This window comes from Schistocerca piceifrons, chromosome 2 (assembly GCF_021461385.2).
Source record: "Schistocerca piceifrons isolate TAMUIC-IGC-003096 chromosome 2, iqSchPice1.1, whole genome shotgun sequence".
NCBI lineage: Eukaryota > Metazoa > Arthropoda > Insecta > Orthoptera > Acrididae > Schistocerca > Schistocerca piceifrons.
This window is the reverse complement of record NC_060139.1, coordinates 361,444,730-361,462,354: the sequence shown is the minus strand read 5'-3', so window position 1 is coordinate 361,462,354 and position 17,625 is coordinate 361,444,730. Positions and strand designations below refer to the sequence as shown.

Below are 17,625 nucleotides of genomic sequence, written 5' to 3'. Positions count from 1 at the left end.
TCCCCTAGAACTTAGAACTACTTAAACCAAACTAACCTAAGGACATCACACACATCCATGCCCGAGGAAGGATTCGAACCTGCGACCGTAGCGGTCGCGCGGTTCCAGACTGTAGCGCCTAGAACTGCTCGGCCACTCTGGCCGGCCTCCTTTCCTTTCGCCCTCTGTCTCCCAATTTACATAACCTGAGATATACTGATAGTAGCCAAAAAGCCTCTTTGTACTTCAAAATACTTCCACTACATATAGTAGTGTGTAAGTTCCTATCTTCGGGACATTAGGAAAGCTGAATATCCCGAGCTTGTGTAAGCACGGTGGTAAATATGTTATAACCTATGTATCGCTCACTTTCCTACAAGCAACAAGTCATCTCAGTAAGTTTCGTTGTGAATCTTTCGTGCCAAATTAGAAGAAGAAAGAAGATTAAGAGTTTAACGTCCCGTCGACATCAATGCCATTACAGACGGAGCACAAGCTCTGATTGTTTGAGGAATGGGGAAGCGAACCGGCGGCGCCCTTTCAAAGGAAACAAGCATGTGCCTGCATCGATTTAGAGAAATCACGGAAAACATAAATGTAGAGGGCTTAACGTGGGTTCAAACCGTCATCCTTCCTTTGCAGATGACATGCTGTCAGGCTACAAAGGCACATCTTCACTACTACTGTACAGGTGAGCTATAAAAGAAGCAAGCATTATAGTTTTACGCCTAAAGTATGATATCAACTACGACATTAGTATAATATTTTTACAGAAATAAATTCTAACCTGCTGAAGAGGACACAATGGTGTTGAAACATGTTTTCATAGAGAACAGAAAAAATAAATATAGTTTTATCGCAGAAGGCAGAGTTTTAAAAACTCAAAATCAAAAATAGCGTTTGCCTGATAAATTTTCCATATTCCATCCCCCGTCTCGTAGTTCACAAATTGTGTAGTATACCTGTCATCCTGCTACTGCCATGGTATGCAAATACACAGCAGCACGTGGATTGGTGCTGAAGTCGGGAATAATTGTTCGGCATAGTGGTACTCTAAGAAATTATTATCAGTTTAATTCAGGCAATAAGTAAAGGGTATATGACTGTAGTTCCTGACAGATGACGCGCAGTTGTCTTGGGCTACATTCTAGACTTCTCTAGAAGGCCAAGGTCATGAGGCACATCTGATTGTGAACACTTCGCCACACAAGTGCGTAAAACTTGACCATCCCTCTGGTTTCGCTTAACAAGAGAAGTACGCGCTATGCTACTGAGCGTCCTCTCTCTAGTCTCTCGCCAGCGATGGTAACACAATACTACGCTACAGAGTCACTGTTTGCAAACATTTACACTGAAGAGTTACCCTGGATATAAAATTCATACCTCAAGGAAAAAAGATGTTAGTATGGTTAACAGAGAAAACTTTTTGCAGTGTGTGGCTAGGCCAATCTTTGGAATCTCTCAGCCAATTGCACTACGTAGTGTTACTTTCTAAGACAAGTATTTCCATGAGACATCACATGGTGAAGAGTTATCTGGCGACAGCCTAAAGCAAATTTCAAAACTGTCTGTTTCACACTGTAATGCAGCCAGTAATGGCTTGACAGACTGCAGATTTGCTTCAGACTTGGTGAGCTCTCTTCGAACTGCTCTGCTGGAAGTCGAAAGTATGGTACAACAAGAGAGACATAATATTTCAATGCAGGTTTAAAAACTGAAAACTCCTGCTAATAACCATTCTTTTGTTTTGCAGATTTATTCTGCCTAAATTTGTGTAAAATAAAAGAAAAAAATTTCATCACTTTATTCTCTAAGAACACAATATTCGCATTCACTTTAACACACAACCATGCACAGTTTATCTAAGTGTTAAGGATTTCACCAGACTTTACCAGGAAGTCGTTAGTCCTAAATATGGACCAACCCGACAGTCATGTGAAACAATTTATAGGATCTGTTTTGCGCAGCTAGACGTAAGTTTAAGCTAAGTGAATAAAGTCATATGTTTACGAGTATGTAGACAGATTTATATAATGACCAAAGCATTTGTAATACAAGGGTCACCCCAAAAGAAATGCACACTATTTTTTTTAGAAATACAGTTTTCATTCTGCATGTGTGAAAGATTTACAGTGTGTAGATACATTCTTCCCGCTTGTTTTCAAACTTAGTTCAACCTGTTCCCGTGAGTGGCGCCGTCACAGCATGTCTTCAAGATGGCTGCTCCACTTGACGTTCGTCAGAAGTAACGTGCTGCCATAGAACTCCTCTGCTGTGAAAATGAGACAGTGGGAAACATCCACAAGAAGTTGAAAAAGGTGTATGGAGATGCTGTTGTCGATCGCACTACAGTTAGTCGGTGGGCACGCAGGTTATGTGATGAAAGCGAGCATGGCAATATTGAGGATTGTCCTCGCAGCGGCAGGCCTCATACGGCACACTCTCCAGACAATGTGCAGAAAGTTAACGAATTGGTGACTTCTGACAGATGCATTGTAGTGAACGAATTGTCACGCTACGTTGGGATAGGGGAAGGAAGTGTTTGCAGAATACTGAATGTGTTGGCGTTAAAAAAGGTTTGTGCCCGATGGGTTCCCAGGATGTTGACAGTGGCTCACGAAGAAACGAGAAAAACGGTATGCAGCGAACTTTTGGAACGGTGCGAGAATGGTGGAGACGAATTTCTTGGAAGAATTATGACAGGTGATGAAACATAGCTCCATCATTTTTCACCAGATACGAAGAGGCAATCAATGGAGTGGCATCATGCAAATTCACCCAAGAAAAAATTCAAAACCACACCTTCTGCTGGAAACGTTATGGCTACGCTGTTTTTTGTTTCCAAAGAACTCTTGCTTGTGGACATCATGCCAAGTGGAACCACTATAATTTCTGATGCATATGTGACGACACTGAAGAAACTTCAAGCTCAACTGAGTCATGTTCGACCACATTGGCAAAAGCAGGGGACATCAAGCCAAGTGCAGCCACCATAAATTCTGATGCATATGTGACGACACTGAAGAAACTTCAGGCTCGACTGAGTCGTGTTCGACCACATCGGCAAAAGCAGGATGTTTTGCTTTTGCACGACAATTCACGGCCACATGTCAGTCAAAAAACCATGGAAGCAATCACAAAACTCAGATGGACAACACTGAAACACCTGCCTTACAGTCCGGACCTGGCTCCATGTGTCTATCATCTCTTTGGGAAACTGAAAGACTCTCTTCGTGAAACAAAGTTTGAAGATGATGACTCCCTTGTGTACACTGCCAAACAGTGGCTCCAACAGGTTGCTCCAGAATTTTACCATGCGCATATACAGGTGCTGGTTCCAAGATGGTTTAAGGCAGTGGAGAGGGATGGAAATTATATGGAGAAATGAAAATATTGTTCCTAAAGGATGTGTCTACACACTGTAAATCTTTCAAACATGTAGAATAAAAGATGGATTAAAAAAAAACATTGTACATTTCTTTAGGAGTGACCCTCGTAACAATAATATAGGTATTTATTTGAAGGTTTAGTGTAATCAAAATGTTGTATTCATTCATAATATCTATTGCATGAGAATCTTACTAATTTTGTAGCACAATTTAGCTTAACTGCATTAAAAATGAACTGTAAGTAGACCCAAATTACATTAAAGTCATGTGTAAATCACAAAAATAAGAACTAGTAGTTGTTGCAAAGTTTTTGAAATATGTTAACCTTTTCTATTACATGAAAAGAGGAAAGAAGAGTTTGGTGTAATGTGCCAGCAAAAATGATGTTATTACAAATGGAGCAAGGACCAGGGCATCTAATGGACATGAAATCAGCCGTATATTCTTCAAAGGAATCATTCCAGCATTCACCTTAACCAGTCTAGAGAAATCACAGAAAACGTAAACCGTGACTTCAAGATGAATATGTAAAACCTCCTTCTCCTAAAAGAGAGTCCAGTGAGCTTGGCGAGAGACTTTTCAACTATTTTAATGTAGTGGACATAATTATGTGAAAAACCTTATCATGATTGAAACTTATCTTATCATGATTATTTAACGACTTATAAATAATTGAACAACAGTGAAGTTGAACCTAGCATCTGAGAAATAGCGTGTCTGACGTTGATCATGTGTGACAAGTTCAACTGTGTCCCAGGCTTGGATCGAACAAGACTGTGTGCCTTAAGCATGTAGACACCACCAATTACGAAAGAAATCTTTCGCAGCAGCAATCCTGATGTTGTTGATAAGATAGAGTTCCGAAGCGCATTCTTACTCTTAGGTTATAGTCCCACTGCACCATGGGGAACCTCTGTAATATGCATATTTATTTAATAACAGGTAGACTATAAAAATAGTTCATTAATGTTAACACAAATCATGTATACATATCCTGTAAACTGACACGCTCCACACCATTTCGATAAAAGAATCGTTCAAATGATCTATAGAACATTAGAACATATAACTAACTAACTAATATTTGCATTGCTGAACGTAATCGAGAAACAGATGCAGTATCTTTTATCAAGTGTGATATACACACATCAAAAAAAGTTTTGTATCGCCCCTGTTCCCAGAACTACTGAAGACAGACGTTGACTGTGGATATTGTATCACAGGCACAGTCCCTTTGACTGTTCAGAGATGTCACTAAACCCGCCCAAAGATATAAACAACCATGCATGAGCAGCATCTTTTAGACGGAGGGGGTCCAACAGCCGATCGGTTCCAGTCATTCCACCAGGAAAGAGGTACATGGCTTGTGTTGTCTGCAGTTCAATCATGCCTAGACGGTCAATACCGCGGTTCGATCGCATCCGTATTGTTACTTTGTGCCAGGAAGGGCTCTCAACAAGAGAAGTGTCCAGGCGTCTCGGACTGAACGAAAGCAATAATGTTAGGAAATGGAAGAGATACAGAGAGGCAGGAACTGCCTATGACATGCCTCGCTTAGGCCGCCCAATGGCTACTATTGCAGTGGATGACCGCTACCTACGGATTATGGCTCGGAGGAACCCTGACAGCAACGTCACCATGTTGAATTATGCTTTTCGTGCAGCCATAGGACGTTGTGTTACGACTGAGACAGTGCGCAATAGGCTGCATGATGCGCAACTTCACTCCTGACGTCCATGACGAGCTCCATCTTTCCAACCACGAAACCACGCAGCGCGGTACAGATGGGCCCAACAACATGCCGAGTGGACTGCTCAGGATTGGCATCACGTTCTCTTCACCGATGAGTGTCGCATATGCCTTCAACCAGACAATGGCCGGAGACGTGTTTGGAGGCAACCCGGTCAGGCTTAGACACACTGTCCAGCGAGTGCAGCAAGGTGGACGTTCCCTGCGGTTTTGGGGTGACATTATGTGGGTACGCTCCTGGTGGTCATGGAAGACGCCGTAACCGCTGAACGATACGTGAATGCCATCCTCCGACCGACAGTACAACCATATCGGCAGCATGTTGGCGAGGCATTCGTCTTCATGGACGACAATTCGCGCCTCCCCCCCCCCCTCCATCGTGCACGTCTTGTGAATGACTTCCTTCAGGATAACGACATCGCTCGACTAGAGTGGACAGCATGTTCTACAAACATGAACCCTATCGACGCATGCCTGGGATGAAAATGGATGTTTATGGACGACGTGATCCACCAACCACTCTGAGGGATCTACGCCGAATCGCCGTTGAGGAGTGGGACAATCTGGACCAACAGTGCCTTGATGAATTTGTGTATAGTATGCGACAACAGAGGTACCGGTGTGTACAGCAGTCTGGACCACCGCCTCTGAAACTCTCGCTGTATGGTGGTACAACATGCAATGTGTGGTTTTCATGAGCAATAAAATGAGCGGAACCACCGCCTCTGAAACTCTCGCTGTGTGGTGGTACAACATGCAATGTGTGGTTTTCATCAGCAATAAAATGAGCGGAAATGATGTTTATGTTGATCTCTATTCCAGTTTTCTGTAGAGGTTCCGGAACTCTCGGAACCGAGGTGATGCAAAACTTCTTTAAGTGTGTATATGGGCACTTACAGCATTTCGTAACTACAGTTAAGATACGGCCACAAGTAGGAAAGAAGAACCAATAATGCAATCACGGACCAATCAGTGGGTCCACTCAAATGTGTAAAGTGACTATTGTTGTTCGTCTGGACAGATATCAAGCATGAAAATTATATATCAGTAAATATAGCTGTAGGAAGGGCAAGTAACAGACGGAGATACATTGGGATATTACCAAGGTAGTGTAATTCATTCATTAAGGATGTTCCTTATCAGAACTTTCATTCAACCAGTTGTGTCTAGAATCCTTACTACGTAAAATTCGAACTAATAAGAGGTATACAAACTGCAAAGAAGAGTTTTCTAATGTGGTATAGGTGTTTAGTCACCACAAAAACACAGATTTGTTCAGTAATCATCAATGAAATATGCTGGAATGAGTGTGTTGCACTTCATGTAAAGTTTTTTTCATGAAATTTCAAAAAATGGTTCAAATGGCTCTGAGCACTATGGGACTCAACATCTGACGTCATCAGTCCCCTAGAACTTAGAACTACTTAAACGTAACTAACCTAAGGACATTACACACATCCATGCACGAGGAAGGATTCGAACCAGCGATCGTAGCGGTCGCGCGGTTCCAGACGGAAGAAATTTCAGAAATGTGCTTTCCAAGTTATGTTAAGAAACGTAATACTTTTTACCATACTCAGTTCTACAAGTTGACTTTTTGATGAGTATGCAAACGTTGCCTACAGAATGTACAGTTAATTTCCAGACGAAAAAATACTGTTCCTTTTTCTTTTTAAGTTCAGACATTAATTAACGTCAGAGTTTTTTTCTTAGCAGGAATGACCTTCAAAGGCCACCAGTACTGCAAGAGGCAACCATAGGCAGATTTTGGAACAAACAAGTGTGTGGCAGATATCTTGGTTCATTACTCATCTGACATTACTTTCTCAGGAGGCTGCAGTTACTGTGTAACTGCTATGGATCTGAAGAAGTTCCACATTTGAATAAAACCGGGAACCATTACAAAATGCGAAACAGACTGCAATGGAAGATATAGAGTAATAATCAGCTGTCACAGATATATCCCTACTTGACAGGAGAGTGTTTGACGTTCTGGTGGAACACTTGGGGACCACATTCTGGCTCTGGGGTACCCAGAGGGCACTGGCCTGGGTCTCGATTAGCAGCCATATTCTCTGGATCTGAACACACGCGACTCCATTTTATGGGGCTATATTAAAGACAAGATGTACAGAAATGCCCCAAAACCATTGCTGAGTTGAAAACAGCCATTCAAGAGGTCATCGACAGCATCAATGTCAGCAGGTCATGCAGAATTTCGCTATTCGTCTGCACCACATCATCGACAAGGATGGCAGGCATATCGAACATGCCATAACCTAAATCCGAATATCTGAAGTGTCGTTTACATGTTGTATGTACACGTCGTACTTTTATGTTTTTTTGCATGGAGTTCAATAATTGTCACCCTGTACAAACAAAATTGTGCCACATTTTGACCAGTACCTGTACCAAGTATCGTTGCTGGCCAAACTCTGAAGAAGTATAATTTTTCCAAAGTTATGACCATCCTCCATTTTGTTCTCTACTGGAAATTTTCATGCATTTTTGTGACCAATCTACTTCATTTAAACGGATAAATCCAATGAAATCTTTATAATATCATGACTTTGTGTATGAATCAGTTAGTTTTGTAACTGATAGTCATTTTTGGAAGGACTTTACTCCAAAATCTTAAGTTGTCCGAAACGAAGGAAAACATTCTTTGGGTGACTGTATGAAATGTAACAGGACTGACTTTCAAATGTTTAAAGAACAGAATAAAATGGCGAGTTTGCCATTGCTGGAGTTGCTAAGTCTAAAAACTTGGAAGAAGGTCCTTTTCTTGAGAAAATAATTCACATGCATAGCCAAGCTAAGATTTTAGTTGTGTTTTAAGTTGTTTCTTTCTTAACTCTAATCAAAATACATACAATATGGTTTCATTGATCACCATCTGCAGCAGCAGTGTTACATACAGGCCATTTCATCAAATTATCATATAAATTCCTATATCCGTGCTGGGTATAACCAAATAAACGTTGCAGATTTCGCATTTTGTTGCTATTAATAGCCACTGGTCCAGTGTAAGCCTTTCAACTTAAAAACAACAGGAAACTTCCAGAAATGAAAGGTCGAATTATGCCATAACACAATGCTGTAAATGAGTATCTTTCTGGCATTTTGGAACATGCCTATGTTTGGATTCGTTGGACAACATTCCTTTTTATAGTATGGTGACCACCACTTACAGAAGTTGTATGCATTTTTAGTATCTGTTAGCTTTATGGAGAGCTTACGATGTTTGGATGCCCTTGCAATGATTTCCCAATATTATTTCACCATGTTCATTTTATGAGCTCTTCTAGTTACCCATTTCACCATGGAACATTTCCCATCACATATGTTATATGAATGTCGACGAATGGGAAAACACTATTTCACTTCACTTTAGCTTTCGCCAAAGATGGACATATTAGAATCTTACAATGATTCTTATTTTTCCCAACGCAATCGTCGGAAAACAAACCTAGTTCTTCGACATTTTCTGGTGCACGTTCTTTTATGTAATCAAATCAGAAGGAGTACGCTTCATTTGCTCCTTTCTTTGCAATGCCTTCATGGTATACATGCATTACAGGCTCATCATTTTTCATGTTATGCATACAATTCAGCGATATCGTTCTACATATGACTTGAACTACGAAAAGCGAAACGTACCGCATAGTGAATCAGGTTCTCAATTAGACGGTACGCAAAGATGATCACCATTGAACGAGTATTACTCCAGGAGAAAAGTCCTTTCAAAACTGACATCGCTGTAATGAAGTCGCAAAAACACATTTACAATATCTGGAATAAAGCCCTTTTCATGGAGAAAGCTTTATGTATGTCTATAGAATCTGGTAGTGTTCTTAACATATTTTCTTAATATTTTGATTAAGACTCATTCAAAAAATACTATTAATTGCCTGGAAAAGGCAAAGTAGTGATAGCTTCGTAAGTGTTAGATTTCATTTTATTCAATTCCTTTGAACATTATCTGTACACTTCTAAATTTCAATGCACAGCTGCATAATTATCATACTGGTAATATTAGAGGAATTTGGGATTTTGTATCAAGAACTATTTTCCATGCACAGCATCTGTGAATGGAGTAGAGAAGTCATAAGTCGTCAGATGTATGTCGTTGTTGTGGTCTTCAACCCTCCATGCTACTCTATCCTGTGCAAGCTTCTTCATCTCCGAGCAACTACTGCAACCTACATCCTTCTGAATCTACTTAGTGTATTCATCTCTTGGTCTCCCTCTACGATTTTTACCCTCCACTATTCCCTCCAGTACTAAAGTGGTGATCCCTTGATGCCTTAGAATGTGTCCTACCAACCGATCCCATTTTTTAGTCAAGTTGCGCCACAAATTCCTCTTCTCCCCAGTACTGTTCAGTACCTCCTGATTAGTTATGTGATCTACCCATCTAATCTTCAGCATTCTTCTGTAGCACCAAATTTCGAAAGCTTCTATTCTCTTCTTGTCTAAACTATTTATCGTCCATGTTTCACTTCCATACATGGCTACACTCCATACAAATACTTTCAGAAACGACCTCCTGACACTTAAATCTATACTCGATGTTAACAAATTCCTCTTCTTCAGAAACGCTTTCCTTGCCATAGCCAGTCTACATTTTATATCCTCTCTTCCTCGATCATCATCAGTTATTTTGCTCTCTAAATGGCAAAACTCCTTTACTACTTTAAGTGTCTCATTTCCTAATATAATTCCCTCAGCATCACCTGATTTAATCTGACTACATTCCAACTAACTTGTTTTGCCTTTGTTGATATTCATCTTGTATCCTCCATTAAAGACACTGTCTGTTCCATTCAACTGCTCTTCCAGATCCTTTCCTGTCTCTGACAGAATTACAATGTCATCGGCAACCTCAAAGTTTTTATTTCTTCACCATGGATTTTAATTCCTACTCCAAATCTTTTGTTTCCTTTACTGCTTGCTCAGTTCATTGACTGAATAACATTGGGGACAGGCTACAACCCTGTCTCACTTCCTTCTCAACCACTGCTTCCCTTTAATGTCCCTCAACTCTTATAACTGCCATATGGTTTCTGTACAAATTTTAAAAAGCCTTTCTTTTCCTGTATTCTACCTCTGCCTCCCATAGAATTTGAAATAGAGTATTCCAGTCAAAAGCTTTCTCTAAGTCTAAAAATGCTAGAAACGTTGGTTTGCCTTTCCTTAATCTATCTTCTAAGATAAGTCGTAGGGCCAGTGTTGCCCCACATGTTCCAACATTTCTATGGAATCCAAACCGATCTTCCTCAAGGTCGGCTTCTACCAGTTTTTCCATTCGTCTGAAAGGAATTCGTGTTAGTATTTTGCAGCCGTGACTTATTAAACTGATAGTTCGGTAATTTTCGCATTTGTCAACACCTGCTTTCTTTGGGATTGGATTTATTATATTCTTCTTGAAGTCCGAGGGTATTTCGCCTGTCTCATACATCTTGCTCACCAGATGGTAGAGTTTTGTCAGGACTGGCTCTCCCAAGGTTATCAGCAGTCCTAATGGAATTTTGTCTACTCCTGTGGCCTTGTTTCGACTTAGGTCTTTCAGTGCTCTGTCAAACTCTTCAAGCAGTAGGCCTATCATATTTCCATTTCATCTTCATCCTCTTCCATTTCCATAATATTGCCCTCATGGACATACCTCTTATATACACCCCCTATTTATTCCTTCCAGCTTTCTGCTTCCCCTTCTTTGCTTAGAACTAGTTTTCCATCTGAGCTCTTGATATTCATACAGGTGGTTCTCTTTTCTCCAAAGGTCTCTTTTCCTGTAGGCTCTATCTATCTTACACCTAGTGATATATGCCTTTACATCCTGGCATTTGTCCTGTAGCCATCCCTGCTTAGCCATTTTGCACTTCCTGTCGATCTCATTTTTGAGACATTTGTATTCCTTCTCGCCTGCTTCGTTTACTGCGTTTTTATATTTTCTCCTTTCATCAATTAAATTCAAGCTGTATATGAAGATCTAAACAGAATACATAATATGCATGTGTCACGTAAGTAATTGTTAACTTATGCAAAGAAAATTTTATGTATGTCTCGCATCTGGCATAGGTGAACAAGACATAAGGGAGACAATGAGCACACAGAATGAACATGTTACTGAATAGTCAACACACATACCTGAAAATCTACGAAGCGTACATCAACAACCTCCCCTGATGAGTACTTGAACATCATGTTGTTCTTCCAGCAGTCACCATGAACCAGCACCTTGAGTTTAGTATCTTGAACTTTCTTCTTCAATGCCTTTCTCATTAGTGGCAACAAGGTATCTGCGAGTCCCAAATACTTGGCGGCGTAGTGTTCATAGTTGGGAACTCTCGTCACGAAATCAGCGAGAGCAGAAAACATACACTGCGTAATCGACCGCAGCATAAACTCCGCGTTGTCAGCGGTGAAGTAATCCATGTCGAGTTGGACGCCGTAGTCGGGGCGCTTGCTGAGCGCGTAGGCAGTGCCGGCGTGGAGGCGCGCGTACGCTCGCATCACCACCTCGCAGTGCTGGTAGTCGAGAGGTCGATCGGAGTCCGCCAATCGATAGCCGGCAGCTACGAGGTCGTCCAGCACGAGGAAGGCCCTGGGTGTGGCGCCGTGGTGCAGGCACATGGCCGTCAGTGGCCGGAAAGACGCGCCTTCCACCCGTTTCAGAGCCTCGTGCGCTGTGGGCATCACCTCGGCCAGCACCAGCGCCTCCGTCTTGAACACGTACCACTGTGCAACAATATTATTTTTGAATCTGTAGGAACTGTCTGAGGCTTTCGTATATATACTCTACTCAAGTTAGTAGTATGACAGCTCAAGGACTGGTGCATTTTTTCTAATTTACGATCTTGATTCTTGACCCCAATAAGAAGTAGGACTTTTTTTAATAGTGTTCTTCTGTAACTGGGTTCTTACGTAATTGCTCTCTCTGTCTCAGCCCTTTCTGTAACTCCCTGTCTCCCTACCTCCTCAAATGCTTGTTGCTCACTGCGCTCTTCGGTTCATGGGTGCTTGAGTTTAGTACTCCAACGTCGCCAAGTGCAGTGCCTGATCCTACTATCAATTGGGTGATCAGTATCAGCGCCAGTTGTCCTCCAGCATCAGCAACACTAGCACAATACGAGCAAAAACGGACATTTTGAGCAGCGGCAGGCAGCCAGTATGTATTTTCAAACGTTACCCTTTGTCACATGCCAATGGCCTTGCAACAGTGGTAACACTGGTTCCCATCAGATCACCAGAGTTAGCCACTATCAGGCTTGGCTAGCACTTGGATGGGTCACTGTCCAGTCCGCCGAGTGCTGCTGGCAAGCTGGGTGCACTCAGCCCTTGTGACACCAATTGAGGAGGTACTTGACTGAGAAGTAGCGGCACCGGTCATGCAAACTGACAACGGCAGGGAGAGTGGTAGGTTGACCACATGCCCCTCTGTATCCACTTCCGGTAACGCCTAACGGCTGAGGACGACACGGAGGCCGGTCGGTACCGTTGGGCCTTCAAGGTCTGTTCGGACAGAGAGAGGTTTTTTTTTCTTTTTTTCAGTTTGTCGAATACTGATATTGGCAAGCATACAGTAAGTATTTGTCAAATATGTTTGTGATATTATTCCAATTATAATTGTTCTTAATCAATGAAACACTGATAGTGTTGTTTTTAGACTTGTTTATAATTGCTTTTCAGCACCCACTTGCAATGTTGTTTCCAGTAGCGCAACATTAGAGTGTGAAGCAGCGGCAATATAACCGAGCTAGTAATGAGCAACATTGCCTGCTCACCAGGATATATCTGATGTCTGTCAACTAACTTTTGTGCCAGCACGCAGTGGTATGGATAGGTATTTGAAAGTCTTAATTAATACCTCCATATGTCAGTCTACATCTTGTGATGTGGTGAGAGCAGCATAACCGTCAATACAAAATGGTGTGCACCTGTCGTGATGCAACGTTAACAGCAGCAGTGTCAATATGGTGTGGGTAGTTGAGAAAACAATTCTAAGTCTGTGGTGAGGTAAAGGATTGATAACGAAACGCAACTGCAGTGGCAGCAGCATTATTACTCGTATTTGGTCTGCTCCACTGGAACTATGTCAGGTTGCATACTAGCCACGAATTAACAAGTGTTATTGTGTGGGGAGATATGGGCATTTCTTTAAGAACCTCAAATACCTCCTCCTCCATTCTTAGAAAGATCGATTAACCAGTACTGCAGCTCATTATTGTACCGAAATATGCCAATAAACAAGAGCCATAACGTCACAAAACAGTATATAAGCAATGTACCAAATATGCACTTGCTCTGTTCCCCCTGGACTATTAGGGAGTAACATCATGACAGCGGGTCACAGAATCATCTACAGATACTGGCTACCCCTAGCTGCCCCACAGCACTGCTCTGGCTACCGCCACACCGGAGCGTGGCTGCAAGCCCTGCTGTACTCGTCAGCACACCACTGCCTCTCCTCGCCATACTATAGAGTAGGAAATGCACTTAACTTATCTAAAAAATACATGTGTCACAGTCCCCAGCGTCTGCACACGACCGACTGGCAGGCTAGTTCGGTCGAGAATCCCCCACTCTCCGCAACCCCAACAGTGGAACGATAAGCAGGCGGACGGTTTCCTGAAGCAACGCGCATGCGTACTAATTTCTTTTTACAAAAAAAGTCCCCATTTATTAAGCATGTTTATACAAAATGAAACAATAATAACACTTTACTGCTGATAGCAAAGCCGTCCCATATTGTAAAGTAATGAAATTCGAAGGCATCCGCTGAAGCGTATCACAGAATATGCATCAACCTTCTTGATTTGGAAACGTAAATTGCTAATCATAATAGGCACACTTGTGTCAGGCCAGAAATTTGATGTGTGATTTCTAATTACAGACCACAGAAGCTTCTTGTTGACCGTCCCGTAATCCTTATGACGAATCAAGGGCATCTCTCTCGTTAATATGCAAGGACCTCAGGATAGCGGATAAGTACTCGTAAAGAATGATCTATCTAATAAATGTTTCGTAAGCCACTTCTCTCCTCTATAACGAACTGCATTTCTCCAAGTGAATCTGAATCTGTAAGATGCATCATACAAACCACATCACAGTAGAAATAAAACATATAGAGGTAAGTGGACACAGCACATGTCAGAGAGTTATTATTATTCCCCGTAAACCCCCATGTTCAGAAGTGGCAGTGTAGCCAGCGACTGGTTGTCCACCAGCATAGGTCCCCATAGTTATTTATGCCTGGGAACAGAATACGCTGTGAGTTCGACCCTGTCCGAGACTGTTCAAATGAATTAGACACTGAAAGTACTATTTACAACGTACGGAACAGCTGCTGTGCGTTGGGAACTAGTCAGAGTGCTACTATATCAGTTGTTTAGAGTATAAAAGGAGGCTAGACAGCCACAACTGAACAGTCTTTTGCGGTAGTGGAAAGTGTCAACACGGATTCCTCAAAAATACTGAACATCCCTCAGCTATTTGGAGGAAGACAAGACCAATGGACGAACGCTTTGGTTTGTAATTATTACTGAAGAACCTGGACAATCTCGTTGCTAACATTAAGGACGTAAAATGTTGGGATTTTAATCAAAATGGAGATGTGTGACTACGTTACATCAAACAACGGCTTCTGGGTGGAAGGAATTAGTCAGGCACATATCAGTGGGACTATGGACAATGATAAAATAGTTGAGCCTGATAGTTTAATGGGGTTGAGCCCCAACTATAGAGGTAAGATACAACAGATACATAGGTCTTTTTGGCAGTTGCATCCATGTCATGTCAGTTAACGAATATCTTGCAGGAAAGCTGCTGCATGGTGTTTAACAACGTCCTGCAGTACAAGTGGGATAAAAAGAATGCACGAAAACTGACTGGCATGCAAACAAGTCTACCAGACAATCAAGCCACAGAGAAGTTTATAAACTATGTTCTGTCTTCATACAGTTTTAATAATATATCTGTAAACTATTTGGAGATACTTCACACCTCCTCCAACAAAGACGATATATGTTTTACACGGAAGTGCTATATTAAAGTGGGGGGGGGGGGGGGGCGGGCCCTTAGAGATATGGCAGCAAGAGAGGGGAAGAAAACCAATGTGCACTCCGTGTGCATACCGGGGGGGAGTCATTCCAGATGTGGAAAGGGTCCTTCCGGATGCCATGAAGGGTACAGGGTGCACCCATCTGCAGGTGGTCGCTCATGTCGGCACCAATGATGTGTGTCGCTATGAATCGGAGGAAATCCTCTCTGGCTTCCGGCGGCTACCTGATTTGGTGAAGACTGCCAATCTCGCTAGCGGGATGAAAGCAGAGCTCACCATCTGCAGCATCGTCGACAGGACTGACTGTGGACCTTTGGTACAGAGCCGAGTGGAGGGGCTGAATCAGAGGCTCAGACGGTTCTGCGACCGTGTGGGCTGCAGATTCCTCGACTTGCGCCATAGGGTGGTGGGGTTTCTAGTTCCGCTGGATAGGTTAGGAGTCCACTACACACAACAAGCGGCTACACGGGTAGCAGGGGTTGTGTGGCGTGGGCTGGGCGGTTTTATAGGTTAGATGGCCTTGGGCAAGTACAGGAAGGGCAACAGCCTCAAAGGGTGCGGGGCAAAGTCAGGACATGCGGGGACCAAGCAGCAATCGGTATTGTAATTGTAAACTATCGAAGCTGCGTTGGTAAAGTACCGAAACTTCAAGCGCTGATAGAAAGCATCGAAGCTGAAATCGTTATAGGTACAGAAAGCTGGCTGAAGCCAGAGATAAATTCTGCCGAAATTTTTACAAAGGTACAGACGGTGTTTAGAAAGGATAGATTGCATGCAACCGGTGGTGGAGCGTTCGTCGCTGTTAGTAGTAGTTTATCCTGTAGTGAAGTAGAAGTGGATAGTTCCTGTGAATTATTATGGGTGGAGGTTACACTCAACAACCGAGCTAGGTTAATAGTTGGTTCCTTTTACCGACCTCCCGACTCAGTAGCATTAGTGGCAGAACAACTGAGAGAAAATTTGGAATATATTTCACATAAATTTTCTCAGTATGTTATAGTCTTAGGTGGAGATTTCAATTTACCAGATATAGACTGGGACGCTCAGATGTTTAGGACGGGTGGTATGGACAGAGCATCGAGTAACATTATACTGAGTGCACTATCCGAAAATTACCTCGAGCAATTAAACAGAGAACCGACTCGTGAAGATAACATTTGGACCTACTGATAACAAACAGACCCGAACTTTTCGACTCTGTATGTGCAGAACAGGGAATCAGTGATCATAAGACCGTTGCAGCACCCCTGAATATGGAAGTTAATAGGAATATAAAAAAAGGGAGGAAGGTTTATCTGTTTAGCAAGAGTAACAGAAGGCAGATTTCAGACTACCTAACAGATCAAAGCGAAAATTTCTGTTCCGACACTGACAATGTTGAGTGTTTATGGAAAAAGTTCAAGGCAATCGTAAAATGCGTTTTAGACAGGTACGTGCCGAGTGAAACTGTGAGGGACGGGAAAAACCCACCGTGGTACAACAACAAAGTTAGGAAACTACTGCGAAAGCAAAGAGAGCTTTACTCCAAGTTTAAACGCAACCAAAACCTCTCAGACAAACAGAAGCTACACGATGTCAAAGTTAGCGTAAGGAGGGCTATGCGTGAAGCGTTCAGTGAATTCGAAAGTAAAACTCTATGTACCGACTTGACAGAAAATCCTAGGAAGTTCTGGTCTTACGTTAAATCAGTAAGTGGCTCGAAACAGCATATCCAGACACTCCGGGATGATGATGGCATTGAAACAGAGGATGACACGCGTAAAGCTGAAATACTAAACACCTTTTTCCAAAGCTGTTTCACAGAGGAAGACCGCACTGCAGTTCCTTCTCTAAATCCTCGCACAAACGAAAAAATGGCTGACATCGAAATAAGTGTCCAAGGAATAGAAAAGCAACTGGAATCACTCAACAGAGGAAAGTCCACTGGACCTGACGGGATACCAATTCGATTCTACACAGAGTACGCGAAAGAACTTGCCCCCCTTCTAACAGCCGTGTACCGCAAGTCTCTAGAGGAACGGAAGGTTCCAAATGATTGGAAAAGAGCACAGGTAGTCCCAGTCTTCAAGAAGGGTCGTCGAACAGATGCGCAAAACTATAGACCTATATCTGTGACTTCGATCTGTTGTAGAATTTTAGAACATGTTTTTTGCTCGAGTATCATGTCGTTTTTGGAAACCCAGGATCTACTATGTAGGAATCAACATGGATTCCGGAAACAGCGATCGTGTGAGACCCAACTCGCTTTATTTGTTCATGAGACCCAGAAAATATTAGATACAGGCTTCCAGGTAGATGCTATTTTTCTTGACTTCCGGAAGGCGCTCGATACAGTTCTGCACTGTCGCCTGATAAACAAAGTTAGAGCCTACGGAATATCAGACCAGCTGTGTGGCTGGATTGAAGAGTTTTTAGCAAACAGAACACAGCATGTTGTTATCAATG

General features: G+C 42.3%; 1 protein-coding gene across 1 annotated transcript in view; it reads right to left on the bottom strand.

Moving 5' to 3' along the window:
* Window positions 1-17,625, bottom strand: part of LOC124775386 — a 79,174-nt gene that overhangs the window by 5,674 nt on the left and 55,875 nt on the right. Inside the window, exon 3 of the mRNA XM_047250220.1 lies at window positions 11,268-11,858. Coding sequence (XP_047106176.1) covers window positions 11,268-11,858 — 591 coding nt within the window. The remainder of the gene's footprint in view (window positions 1-11,267; window positions 11,859-17,625) is intronic.